The sequence below is a fragment of the Ambystoma mexicanum genome, chromosome 3p, assembly GCF_040938575.1.
Source record: "Ambystoma mexicanum isolate Mex_15411 chromosome 3p, UKY_AmexF1_1, whole genome shotgun sequence".
NCBI lineage: Eukaryota > Metazoa > Chordata > Amphibia > Caudata > Ambystomatidae > Ambystoma > Ambystoma mexicanum.
The window spans coordinates 1,183,961,926-1,183,976,389 of record NC_090925.1 but is presented as its reverse complement, the minus strand read 5'-3'; the positions used below and the strand labels follow the sequence as shown (position 1 = coordinate 1,183,976,389).

Genomic DNA, 14,464 nt, shown 5'->3' with positions numbered 1-14,464 from the left:
TAAAGAAAATATATAAATTGCATAGCTGTATTGAGCCCAAAATGCTTAAAGGAGATATAGCTGTGTTTTAAAGGCACTCCAGAGATTTCTTACACTGTCACTCCCACTGTGAATCTGATCAAATATAAATTCAGCCCACCATTCTCTGAAATACATCTTTTGACAACAGTCCATACCACACCAATTGCCACATGGCTAATTGAACTGTTTTGCCTGTCTATTTGGCAATCGAAAGAAATGGGGTTATTTGCATTGCTGTGTTACTTGCATTGCCATCTTTGGGACATGATATTCCATGACTATGAGACTTTGGACAGGCTAGGCCAGGGGTCTGCCATTTGCGGCACTCCAGATGTTGTGGACTACGACTCCCATGATCCCTCCCCATTGACTATGCTGGCCAGGCCTGCAGGGGTTTGTAGTGCAAAACATCTAAAGAGCCAAACGTTTCAGAGCCCTGACGAGGCACACAAAAACATCAAAACGGCTGGGAGATGCTTTGGGCAGAAGAGATAGCTTGCATCAGCCACCTGAAATGAGGATCCAGATTGGCTTGGGGTAGGGACAGGACATAGTCAGCTCGAATACCCCGCTGCACTGCTCCAGGTTTCACCTTAGCCTCCCCCTGGTTTCCCTGGATTACATGTTTCCTTTCTGATAATCACCTTCCAGAGCCTGAGGCAACTACCAATCAAGCGGCTTCAAACCTATAAGAAACAAATAACCTCACAGCCCTCGAATATCAAGCAAGATCAGGGCAGCAGCAATGCACTCTACCCTCTCGGTCGCTATCTCTGCCTGCCACTGACCCCCCCCACTCCACCCATGTCGGCCATCCGGGAAGTTATAAAGGGGGCATTTCAGGGAGCGGAGTACAGGATCTACACTTCCACTGGTAGGTGATGAGAGACAAGCTGGGGTGTTCTGATTCTCCAACGAAGGCCAGGAGATGCCTCATAGTTGGTCAAACAGAGCACATATCTTTCTAATGGTGGATTCATTTTGTTAAATGGGGTCTTGCCAGTTACAGGCCTCCAGTGTTTACTGACCATGTTTTTCTGTATCCTTCAGGATATTGCCTGAAGCTTACCTGACAGAATCAGGCACTCTCTAATTGGATGTCACTCTATTAATATAACTACCACTAGCCCCTCACCCTTGTCTTAGCCCAATACTTGAAAAAACATGAACTTACTACAAAATCAGGGTTGCCGGCCATTAGGCTCTAGCTAGGCTAGTTCTCAACTTGGAGAAGATATCCTTAATTACTCCTGCTCAGGAGGTGAGGCAAAGGTAAAGGCATGCAGTGGGGGGGTAGGGTTGGGTGAGCTTCAGTTCAGCAGATCACCTACTAAACCTGCAGCATCAAAGCAGCTAGGGTTCCCTCAGAGAGGCCTTGCTGCAAGGGATCACTTTCTGTTTCCTTGACAGAGACATTTGAGACATGCTTCTGGGTAAATGCTGAATGGAGAGGCATTCAGTGTGGAACGGTACATACTTAAGCAGGCTGCTTTTCACAAAGTAGGAATAAGGCGCTACACACATGCAAACACGTGCTTACTTGCAGGGGTAGTGCGCATGTGCAGAGCTCTCAGACTGGCTTGCAGTGCTTTATTTATAAGTATCCCAGGATGCAAAGAGACCCACGGGAATGGATGGGGTACCATCACCTGACCTGGAGCACCGTCATCCCTGTGTGATTGTTTTAGGAATAAAATGAAGTTCATTCTTTATGACATAGATGGGCTTCATTGTCTCGGGAGGATAGCTCAGGGGCAGCGTGCTTGCCTTGGATGCGAGACGACACGGAGCACCCCAGGTTTAATCTCCGAGTCTGCTCTTAGAAACCTCTGGGTATTAAGTGCCTTATAAATAACCTATCATATAATATATCATTGGGATTCGGAGACTACATTTACTTTATTCACCCTACAGATATTAAATGTCATTATTAAATGTGTGCTTTCATGCTACACAGGTCCTATCCTTGGAGAAAAAAACAAATCTTCCCGTAACCTTGATACTGACTCGTCGACATGCTTTTAGGGTAGATCGGGACTAGTATATGGTTCCAATTGGGCTATAAATGGGTTCCAATTTCTGGCAGCCGTGCGAAGAATGTTGTGTTATAGTTAAGGAGGCAATGATGGTAGGTGAAAGTATTCTTAATGTGTACATTGGACATCTGGGTTATTTTTCCAGCAATTAATACACAGATGTGGACGTGGCTTCTCTGTATTTCTTTGTCTCCCCTCTCCCATGCCCGGTGTTTTCCTGGCCTTCTCTCACAGATCATGTTTCCGCCAGATAAAAGGCACGAGGGGACGTGCGTTTTCCACCCACATGGACCCCTCCTTTCATTTCCTGGTCCGTAACCAATGGCCCTGCTTCGAGCCTGGCTTAAAAAATATACATTCCCAATTAAATTGGTACCGGAGTCTCTGCCATGAGCTGAGTGTAGCCATTCAGGCTCCTCTCGCTGCAGGTCATTGATTGCCTTGTAATCAAATTAAAATCAGGGCTGGGCCAGCAAGTGTATTATTAATTGTGCTGCCAGGCTTCCGGAATCCTGCTGCCTCAAACAGGAGAGGAGACTTATCAATGCATAGGAGGGTGCGTGTTTTACATTTTATTTAAAACAAGTGTTTGATGTGTTGATGTGTGCATATGCTTTTTGCATTTTAAGCAGATTGCTTGTGTGCATGTCGCGCATGCGTGTTTGACTTAGTGAATGTGTGTGAATTTTTATTCGGGAATGTTTAAATATACCTTGGGTTCAGGCATCATGAACACGTTCTAAAATGTTTCTGTGTGCTGTGGGATAAGAGCACAGGGAAGAGATGAAATATAGTGGCGGATCTGAGAGTCGAAATGCCAAGCACATGTTATTTTAGTTGCTGAATTGAAGATCACAAACAGGTACTCACATTGCGGTACACAAATACTCTCAACTTCTTGCCGCCCAGAGTCTCCAAGGTCTGACCATGGTACAGGTATTTTGAGGACAGCGAATCTTTAATGATGTGGTTCTGCAGCAAACTCTTCAGCTCTCTGCCCACAGCAGGCGTTGCGTCTGAAAAGAGCACAGGCAAGAGAAGGCTCATCTCAGACCTCAGCACTGATCACTTAGACGTGGAGCCCCTTGATACATACTTTTAACATTTGAAATTCCTCAAAAGGTTGCCTGTCCCCCTCTTTTCCGGTAGTCTTGCATAGAAAGGCCTTAGCCAGCAGCAGATCAAAACAACGGGGCGCAGAAACACAACTGCACCTTCTGAATCTCGGCTAACAGCAGTTCCCCAAAAAACATAGCAGCTCGTAGATGCTTCCCAGAGTATGTTCCATTCATTCAGACACACCCCTTACCAATCCGAATCACCTGCAAGCTTACCTTAAAAAGAGGAGACTCAAGGGATGCAAACAGTAAGGATTTAGAACTTTCTACATACGTGGACTGGATGTACCTGTAAAACCATATACCATAGCATAGTGCACAGGTGGGGCATCTCTTTACACACATGGGGTTGATCTTAGCCAGTCTTCACTATTTTCTCTATGAGCGATTACAGACGTCTTAATAGTGGCTGCTGACATAATACGGGGTGTATCTCAAAGTTGGTGTAGCACTGAAAAGTGATGGCAGTGGGGCATAAACTAAATGGCATCCATGGGCAATGCTCTTAGAATCCCACCAAGCCAATATGCCATCCCATTACAGAAGAGGGTGGTCATACAAATCAGGTTTGACCCCACCCAAAAGGGGCAGTAGAGCCTGAACTGTTAATTCACCTGCCTTCTGCGTGAGACCACAGTTAGCTATAGAGAGTTTTTATTTTTTGAGGCTGACCCTCATTTTTCAGGTCCTGCGGTATGGGAGCAAATGCTTTAACATATAGATGGGTGCCTGGTCGGCCATTCTATCTTTTCCACCTCAGAAATGAATAAGAAGTCTCTGGTCCCGATTTACAAAGCGTTTTTCGAATGGTGTTTTCCAAAGGGAAGCGCGTCTGTACATCAGGCCCTCTGTGTTGTTGTTGTAGTGCTGGAGGGGTGGAGGGGAGGGGTATTTGTAAGAACTCTATGAGTTACTGATCCGATATTTTCTGATTTGGCTCTAATCACCACTAGCGAGAGATAATATTTTGTATTTTTTTATTTTGTATTTTGTTCTGGTAGTCTCATATCTAGTGTTCTGGTGATAGCTGACTGTTGGACATGTACAAATACTACTTTAATTGTGTTAATTTGTGAGGAAGTGTGTATTCGGTTGGATGTGTTGTGTATATCAATCTAGATTGTAGTTATAATGGGTCTGAGGTCAGTAGGTAGAAACCTTGGTTAAAAAAAAAAATAATAATAACTGCACCACTTTGGTGAGGTACTTTCACACTGAAAGATGTGTTACGTTTAATATAGTTTAGATGTATTGCACAATTTGCATTGCTGTTCATTAGTCTCATACATGTTGTGAACCCGAAGAATGAAAGGAACATTTTCGGGGATCATTTTCAAAAGTTTCTGTAATGGTTAAGGATGTCTTTCAAGAAAGCATTGTGGGTCATTACGAGTTAGGTGGTAGCCCTGCCGCTATTAGTGGCATGGCTACCCCCTTACGGGTACCGGGGCTGGGTTCCTTAAATGAGGAATTACCGGGCCATTCCAACCTTGGAGGGCCCGGTAATTCCTCAATGGGAATGGGTAGCATGCTAACAACGAGCCCGTTAATAACTCATCCTCCTCTTTTTAATTATAAGTTGTCCAGGAATATGTTGGTATGGCAAAGCTGCACATTAGCGAAGGTTGAGGCATTGTGGGGCACTAGTCTATCATGAGGCCAGGTCTCGGGGGTGTGCTGAAGCCCTGCTTGGGGTTCTGGGTGTGGTTCCTGGTTTAGGCTACTCAGGCATCCTGAGTTTACCCTTGCTTACCTGGGGGTAGTGGGGATTGAGTAAGTAATACCACGCTTTGAGGTGGATGAGAATGAAGGTAATGCGGTTATTACTAAAAGGGCGTCGAGAGAGGGACCTGCTTTAGACACTTTTATGCCACTTAAACAAAAGAAGAAACTGCACATATAGAGTAGTAAGTAATGCTAAAGGTATGCATCCTCCGGGTGGACAAATGTGTTACCTCCTAAATGTTAGGGTAATTATCAATGTGCATGGTCATTGAGAGTGGTCCAATGTACCCGGGCATAATACCATGTATACATACACATGGATACACCTTGGCGATGCTGGACCACACGACATAGCTCTAGCTTCATTTTCAGAAATGGCAGATCAGCTGTTTGTTTTTTTTTTATAAAAGTACATGGTCAAGTTTTCTGATTGCTGTGTCACTGCTGGATGCAGACCCTTGACAGTTATGATATTTACGTAGCCACGTTGAAATTAGCTGCATGTTATGATGTGGGCAAAGAAGCATGTTTTTTCAATTTTTTTTAATAACACAAGTTTGTTCAGATGTTACTCAGCAGTCATTAACCTTTTGTTGTGTCCGCTAGGCTGTCAGGAACTTGGCTATCTCAATGTTTTTGTTATTTGCATTCTTAAGTTAAGCTCTGCCAAGTGCTTGTTTGCTAGAGTTAAGAATGGTAGTCTCATCGGTGGGTATTAGAAGTGTCTGTGTCTGCTGTTGTGTAGATTGTAAGGGGCACTGAGTTCACTACAGAAGGGCAGCGACAAAGAACAATGGGCCCCATTATGAGTTTGGAGGTAGCCATGCCATCAATACCAGCAAGGCTACCTCCAAACTCGTGTCCGGGTCCCGAAAAAAGGGAATTACCAGGCCATTCCGACTTTTGCGGGCCCAGTAATTCCGTTTTCAGGACCCGGACCAGGTACATCCACATTCCCATTTGAGCCCACGTAGGGCTCAATGGGAATGGGGAGGATGCTAACAACGGACCCGTTAATGCCGGGTCCGTTGTTAGTATCCTGGTCTGCTCGCGGGTGCCGGTATGTGCGTCTGGCCAGACCAGGCGCGCATACCGCCACCCGCAAGCAAACTCGTAATGTGGCGGCCCAGTATGAACGGTGCCGGTACCTTACCGGCACCGTTCATACCGCGGCCACCTGGGTCGTAATGAGGCCCGATGTGTCATTGGCTGGCATATAATGCAGAGTGATTTGGTCCAGCAGAGGTGCTGCATGAATGGTGGATGAACTGCAGGCAGGCAAGGGTGAGTAGCTAAGAAGACAGTCCTCAGTGGCTGCTAACACGGGTCTGAATGTGTTTTGTAAACTCAGGCAACTGTAGTCTCTGGACCTGTCAGCTGTCCGAAGTATCTATTTTTCTGTGAGATTGACATTAATTTAGCGATAATAAGCACAGTGATCTGACTATGATGCTTTAGGCGTATATGAAGGGCAGGGTTTGCTTTAAGTCTGCTCTGCCGGGGCAGTGGAAGGTCATATCTTTATCTGGGCATGGTAGTTTAATGCTGGGTCACTGTTGGCATGTCCAGAGCATCCCCATGAGGAGACTCAGGTTTTCCCCATGTCCATTCTACATCCACACTCTCCTGTATGACTGCAGAGGTTTGGCAGGCTCGTGCAGTAGACCTTCCATACTTATGGGGCAATGGCCAGCCCTCCGTGCTGGTCACAGCATATACAAAGTGCCGGCTTCCCCCCCGGGGCAAACTCCGAGGATGTGGATTCTGCCTCGAAGCAAGATGTCCCGCCCGCACAGGGCTTGACCTGCACAGAACCCCAGAAATATTGGGCTGAGTCCTGTCCATACAAGCACATACACTTCCATAGAAAAAGGCCTTGCTGCAAGACATCGAGTTCAGTTTTATTAGGGGAGCAGCTGCGAGTCTCCCCGCTGCAGCACAGACATGCTGCGCCCCTACCAATTGACACCAGCCAGTGCTGTTTTTCGAAATAAGTGGTGCCAAGTTTTCTGACCTAGGGAAAACTGATGTACATGGTGATCCTCAACTTTTAGCATGCCTCACGGTTAACATTTGTAGTTAAAAAAAAAAAAATAAGAAAAAGGTGCAGAGCAGAGCTTCAGTCTAGGACTATCTTTCTTCTAGCATGGGTTTAATTTAAGGGTTTTGGTGCTTAGATATTCGGGCTGGTAATTTTGGAACATTAACACACTGTTTAAGTAGAATACCATATTATATTGTATTAGTTCACCTCTCCGTGTCTCTAAAGAACCTATTTGTATTTACATTTTAGAACCAGATGTGAAAGCGTTATGGGGTTTCTCAGAGAACTGCAATCTCAATGGTGATTTGTGAAGAACTCATGATACCATCTTACATATTGCAGTTTGGCAAGCCAGAGATGTTTGCCAACGCTCCACTTAAATCTCTGCACTGGAGAAGTATAGGTTACATGCAGCCCCCGAATTCAATGATCAAGGGCAGAAGAAACATGCGCAGTCAGTTCAGTGTTTACCTTTGAAGGCCGTATTCAAGGGAGCCAGGACAGTCACGCGCTCCTTTCCCTCAAGATGAGAACTGAGGCCCGCTTGTCGAAAGAGGTCGATAGCTGTTGAAACATCGGTATCTTTGGCCAACTCAAACAACGTCTTCGCTGCAAACAAAGGGAAGAATTATTGTCCAAACGAAATAACATCGCAAAATGTCGGACGTGAATCGATGGTCAGGATGGTCTTTTAGCTCCCCTTCTTTGTGCGTTGTGATTAAAGTACTCTAAAAACATTGCTTTCCAGATGAACGGTTGGAAACCTCGCTTAAGATTCTCTGTGCTTTGCAATGACGTAAAGGTTTCACACCACAAGAGAGGGGCGCGGTGCCAACCCAAATGTTAGCAGTGCCCTTTCAAATGGGTGCCTCTGCAGATGAAAGCGCCACATTCCTGCCTGCGGCCGGCGAAGGGTTCCCTCCAGGCCTGGCTCTGCTTGGAGACAGACAGCCAATGCATGCGCAACCCTTCGCATGTAGCCTTTCCCATCCGTGAAGCTTCTTGAGGAAATCGAACCAGCCAATTAGCTTAGGGAGAGGAATATCGGATTTAAAAGAACCCTTATTGTTTACTTCTCCGGGAGACCCTCCTCACAGCAACACGTGTGCCCCAAACTAGTGGCGCTGCTAGATTTATGAACCACGGCATTCATTTCTGAAGGTGGCTTCAGCGATATTATAGAGAGGGCCAGAGTGAAAAGGTCCTGTGTACACTAATAACTATTTTTCAATGCAGTGACTGAATCATTCATTGCAAGTTAATTGCGGCAGACGGGCGCTATACAAGGCCACTTACATTACATTTACATTACTACACCTTGGTACTGGTGCAAGTGCAGTTTGGCACAATATGGCACTAGGCCAAACAATACTTCTGTGAAAATGTGCTTTCTACCAAGGTATCTTTGCACCAGGGAAAGGTTCGCTCCAGTGATTGTTCCATGCAGAACAGCACTGCACCAGTACACAATCTCTCAAGTGTTGCACGCGATGGGTACACATCAGGGGTCAAGTCCTAAAAATTAAAGTGGGAGAACTCGTCAACAAACGCAATGGGATGTGACGTGGCCAGACATTAGCATATCAAGGTGAAATATGCGCATTTCATTAAATTGTCTTTGCATAACCACCCAAATTGAACAGGAAGAATGCCATTTTCCTTTCATAAAATCAACACACACACAAAACCAAGACAAAATATTTTCTTCTAATAGTGTTTTTGAAAATGTTAAAATGTTTGCATGTTTTAAACTCCAAGAACCAATACAAATGTTTTCCCTGGGACTTGCAGTACCGAAATGGGATATTTCACCTTTGTTTGTTAGTTTTGATCAGGTTATATAGTGCAGTGTTGAAGTGTCCAGCCTGCAAACCTGACAACTGCGGTTTGATCCCTGAGGTCATCTTTAATTCATAAATTCAAAAGAGGACATCCATTGTTTCTCTTTTAGCTGGGGGGTAAAACCACCTGGTTACCGCCGGACTTGTAATGAGGCCCATGGTGTTCGTTTTTGACATTGTTGCTATGACAGCATATATGGTGCTGCATTCACAACATATGTTTATTATGATTATACTGTTTCTTTCATAACACGCTTGATACCAGAGCGATTGGTTGAGAGATTGGTTTCCAAGCACGGGATCGGGACTCGAACCTGTGTTGCTGCTGCACTGTCTTGTTTCCAAGACTAATGCATTGCCCCTGAGCTATCTACACTCACCATTGAGCACGCTACAATCACTGGGCAACATTTTCCTGGGAAGATTTACAGACTAGCAGAAACGATAAAACCCCAGAGAATGGAGAAAGCTATAAGTTAATGGATGGAAATGCTTCAGTGAAAGCTTTGTAACACCTAAGATCCCTCCTCGCTAGCATTCCATACCATTGCTTTATAAGAATGGAACAACATATTCAAATCATTATTCACTCTGCCCTGAACAGGCAGACCAGCAATAGATGCTAGTGCACGTCCCATCTGCTAATGTGATTCAGGGAATACTGTCCAGATTGTAGATTATTGAATGAAGCCATGTGCACAGAAATGTGTTCCGAATTCCAAAACAGTCCTACAATAACGTCGAGATGTGCAATATGCAAGACCCTTTCCTCTGTGGTGAGGTCATGCTAAATGCTTATCCTTCTGGGCCTGCTCAGAGCTGAAGAAGGATCAGTTACTTTCTTTAAGTCAGTAGGCACAGCTGGCCGGCATATCCAGAGCCGCAGCCTGTCATCTTTCCATCAATGGCTTGGACATTGGAACTTTGACGGTGTGGAAGCCGTGGACCTGAGAGGTTGCCGGAGCCATGAGCCTGTCAGTTTTATAAAGCTACGGCTCCTGCAGTGCGAGCCACGTCCACTCACAACTCTGCTGCGTCATTGCACGGGAGCATGGGAGCAGCCGCTCAGTAAAGATGACCAGGAGCGGCAGAACCGTAACAGTCAGGGAGCCAGGTCCGAAAGGAGGGGTGGGAAAGCTTTAGTAGGTGGGAGCAGGCTGCACGATCCCAGTTACTAATTTATTCCTGGGGCGGGATGTTAAAAATCAGCAAGGCAGGAGTGGTTCGAAATGTGCTAGGTGTTGATTGCTTTGGTATGTGGGTGGCAAATACGAAGGCGTTATGAAATGGCAGCAGGTATTTCTTTGACTTGGAGGAGGTAAACATGCGGAAGGTGCGGGAAGATGGCAGGACACCAGGTGATGTTGCTTTTTTGAGAGAAGGGAAGTACAAACACATGTCAATAAAGGAGGGTAACAGGAATAATTTGTGTTGGGTGGGACCTGAAACGGAGGTGTGGGAGATGCCTATCCATGTTGTGTGGGTTTCATTCAGACCTCCCCTATCCATATTCCATGGGGACATGGCATTGGGTAGAACACAGAAGTAGGGGATTGCACCATAAAACTATAGAATATCAAAAGTCAGTAAAGAGGATTCTCTCACTTTGGAGTTCCAAGTCATGGTTCACTCTGATTTTCTATCACATGGCACCTTTTGTGTATATACATTCAAAGGCATATATCAAGATCCTACTTCTTTGGCAATGGTGTTTCATTATGAAGCAGCATGAGAATAAAGTCTTCCAGCAGCATCACTCATTTCTCAACGTTTTGCGCAAAGCATTGAAAGACTAGCTTAAAATACTACCTGAATCCGGAATCAACAGCTCATCGATGAAATGAACGACACCATTTGTAGCCAGCATATCTTTTTTGGAAATTATGGCCCTTCCGTTAAGGGTCATGTTTTCTCCATTGCACCCTACTTCCAGAGGTGTACCCTCCAGAGTCTCAAAGGACGATCCTACAATGATGGCTTCTGCACACTGAGCCCCCCTCAGTATGTGGTGGTTTAGTAAATCTGCAAGACAAATTAGTTGATGAATGTTTTTAACAGCATTGCCAATTATTTCTTAGCGCCAAGATACCTTTGGGTGAGCGTGCACTGTATACATTTACATAACATAACATAACATTTCAGAATACATTGATTTTTGCTTTCTCTAAGATATGTTGTAGAGTTATACATGAACACTTCACAAAGTATTTTGTGCAGTGATTAGTAGAATTGTGATAGCTTTGGTAAGGAAACACCAAGATATCATTCATACAGATATTCCTTCAAATGTAGGTTCTGTGTTCTGATCCTCACAATGTTGCAAATGAGGATTGCACATCCCTCGCGGATAAGATTATCATTCCAATCATAATATATTAGTCTTTTGCCAAATACATGGGGTTTCCTTTTCTGTTTCAAATCCAAGATATTACTCTGTTTACTTTTTCCCCAGCTAAACACTGCCCAAGATTAAAATGTATTATCTGGTAATGTGGATGCGTGTGCAAATCACAGTAAACTCTCAGGAGTTAGATCTTTTGTATGTTCTACAAAATAGAAACAACAACACTCTTGCAGAATTTTCTCTAAAGTAAACAAAAAAGAAAATGTATTGCATGGATTTACTTAAATGGATTTTCAATGTCAAATCATTCAAACTCAAAACCTATGCATTAATCAGTGCTCCTTAATGAGCTCTCACAAATGGGAAAAAAGATCATAAGTTATGATGCACATGTTCAGTCCTCAAGTTGTCAAGTTAATGATACTGATATACTCTTCATTGATCAAATTCTCAATGAAGAGTGCATGATGTTTCATTAATCACTTCTTCTAGGTCAACATCCCAATATATTGTAATATTTAAAAAAAGAATTTCTTCTCATCAGATCCTTGCTTTTTAAGCGATTCATCTGTTAAATCAAATTGTTTTATCTCATTAGTGGTTCAATAACCTTATGTTCATTAATGAAATCAGTACCCCATTTCATAGAACACTAGTAGTTGTACCCGTGCTTCGCACAGTAATTCTGACTTTAAAAAAAAGAGACAAAGGCATATTCATATTTTATAATTGTTACATTGTCTACACCATGGAACCTACCCACATGCCAGTTTTCAGGTTTGTAGCATGTAGGGAATTATGCTGAACATTTCAAACTGACACACGATCCACACATTTCCCATTTATATATAGAGAGAGATGTCCTTGAACAGATAGTCTCCTCATGTTCATGATCAAATACAATTCTCACATTTTTACTAATATTTAATTAATCAAATTGTCTCTTCAAATTCTTTTGGTGAATCCAATCTTCATTTTGGGATTTATTTAATTCATCAACTCTTTGCTTAAAATCCTCTTTCATCAAATCTTAGGTTCAATTCCTCTACACGTGTCACCATTTCTATGGCTTATCAGGAGGCTTAATGGGCTTTGATCAACTAAGGAATTGTATTTGTTGGTGTCTGTTGGGTGTCTTGACCCACGTGCAAGCTATCATGCTACAACAATTGGTGCTGTGGGCTTAGAAAATTCAAGATGGCGGAAAACCCACATGTGCGCCGAAATCCAGGAAAGCTGCGCAGTTTGTGCGCACACCAAAATGGTTGCCTCACTTGCCACCCACCCGTGCGAGAATGATAGGCCGGGTTGCCATGACGGAAATGGGTTGCCAAAGGAAAAACAGTAGCGCCGGTTAGCTTCAAAGCGCTTTAAAACCACCCTGTGTTTCTCTGAAGGCAGGCTCAAAATGTCTATTTTAAACATTGCAACACATCTAAAAACTCACTGGACACCAGTAGACATTTGGTAGAATGGAGTGTTGTGTGCCTACAAAATCTGGGAAATGAAGAGCCCAAAACAATGCTTATAACAAAACTGCTATGGAGTCAGCAGTTTAAGTTGCACTGGATTTAAAGACACTAAAATCGAAAATGTTTAGATTAAATGAGTGACCTATGTTTGGTGTCACATGCCTTTGTAACTGTTGAAATGTCATAGTTTTGCACTTAGAACAGCATTCTAGCTGCATTTGTAAAATTGCAAGTTAATTTAAAAAGCAACAAAAAAACATGACAGTTAGCTGAAAGTCTGGCTTAAGGAACTTGATTTTGCTTGACAGCTACCCCCATCAGGAGTGAAACTTGAGTCACAACTGTGTTCCCAGGCCTATCTGCCTTTTGCTGGCCACACTAAGGATATACCATCTCTCTGATAATTGAATTAAGGGGAGCCCCCTACAGAATACAGGAGCTCTGAACAATGTAACCCCCTTCACCCAGGCAGATGGTTTATGGCAGGAGTCGTAAATGGTTGTAAAAAGTGGCTTCCTCCTGAAGGAAAGGGGAGGAGCACTGCCTGTGAGAGCAAGCTGGCTTGGCAGAACTGGAAAAACCAGAAATTCAACCTTGTGCTGAGGGTAAACCACACCCCTTTGGAGCCAGAACATAACTTTAAAAAGATGAATCATTCATAGAGCGGACATGTGAACATTTTATAAATGATACCATAATTCTTGTGATTTTTCTGCTCACGTTTTAAGACATGGTAGGACCCGGTGGTATGTTCAGGGGGGTTTTAGCGGAAAAGTGGATATTACTCTAAATGTATGCATGTGAAAAATCTGACACTTCATCAATTAATGTCCATACTCCTTGCGCACATGTGTGTAAATTTGGGGTAATGTCCGGAATTGCAAAATCAGTTAAAAAGTGAAATATGTGCCATTTCTGAATGCAAGCCCCCAGGAAGAGCAAAGTTTGGACAGGGTATATCTCCTGTGATATGTGATGTGTGCATGTAATTTTAAACCAATGTTTACCTGTGCAAATATGTCTTTTGTTATCAAATCTAGATTTGTGTGCAAGTTGACAGGAGGAGTGGACTCTCTGCAGGCTGTAAAATGACATTACTCTGACACAACTTAGCTCCCCCAATCAAATGAGAAATGGAAGTTTGACCAATTAGAAGCTGAGAGAGAGGTAGGGTCAGTGATGCTAGAACACACCCACATTCTAAACACATAAAAGCAGACAGACAGGACAGATAGAGACCTTCAAATCCATTTGCAGCTGGAAGCTCTGCCGGGAAAATCCATACTTTACCTCCATCAATCTCCAGAGAAAGCTGTGCAGAAAGATCCAGACTTTAAATCCCTCAATCTTCAGAATCCAGAGAGAGAGCAGACCCAGATCACTGTGAAGTGCAGAGACCAGAGTCCCGTCTAAAACCTGACCAGATCCATGGCGAGGCCCATTTCACTCAAGAATATAGTGTGAGTACCTAGAAAACTGTGCAGAACCAATCTCCTAGTTAAAATAATATAATTCAATCTAGCTTAATCTAAGTAGAACTGTCTCCTAACTGTCACCTGTCATTTGCAAAGCTGTCACTTGTCAGTTTCTAGTTGCAAGCTGCACTTGTCTTTTTGAACTTTAAAATTTCAAATCTGAAAAACGACCTTTATTTAATCGCTCATATCTCCGTGACCGTTTGTGATAGAGACTTGCAGTAACTTTCCCCTGAAAGCTGAGAATCGTGGCTTTTCTACGAATCTAGAACCGCATTCCTACCCCCTATAGTTTTACCGCAATCGCGGAACACGCATCCGCGAACTTTACCGCGATTTGCAAATTTCTCCACGTGTAAAAACAGCTGCTGCTTGCCTTCCATTTGCC

General features: G+C 43.7%; 1 protein-coding gene across 1 annotated transcript in view; it reads right to left on the bottom strand.

Moving 5' to 3' along the window:
- TGFBI (transforming growth factor beta induced) overlaps positions 1 to 14,464 on the bottom strand; it is a 263,409-nt gene that overhangs the window by 51,910 nt on the left and 197,035 nt on the right. Inside the window, exons 8-10 of the mRNA XM_069652603.1 lie at positions 10,595 to 10,807; positions 7,416 to 7,553; positions 2,928 to 3,073 (exon numbers count right to left, since the gene is read on the bottom strand). Coding sequence (XP_069508704.1) covers positions 2,928 to 3,073; positions 7,416 to 7,553; positions 10,595 to 10,807 — 497 coding nt within the window. The remainder of the gene's footprint in view (positions 1 to 2,927; positions 3,074 to 7,415; positions 7,554 to 10,594; positions 10,808 to 14,464) is intronic.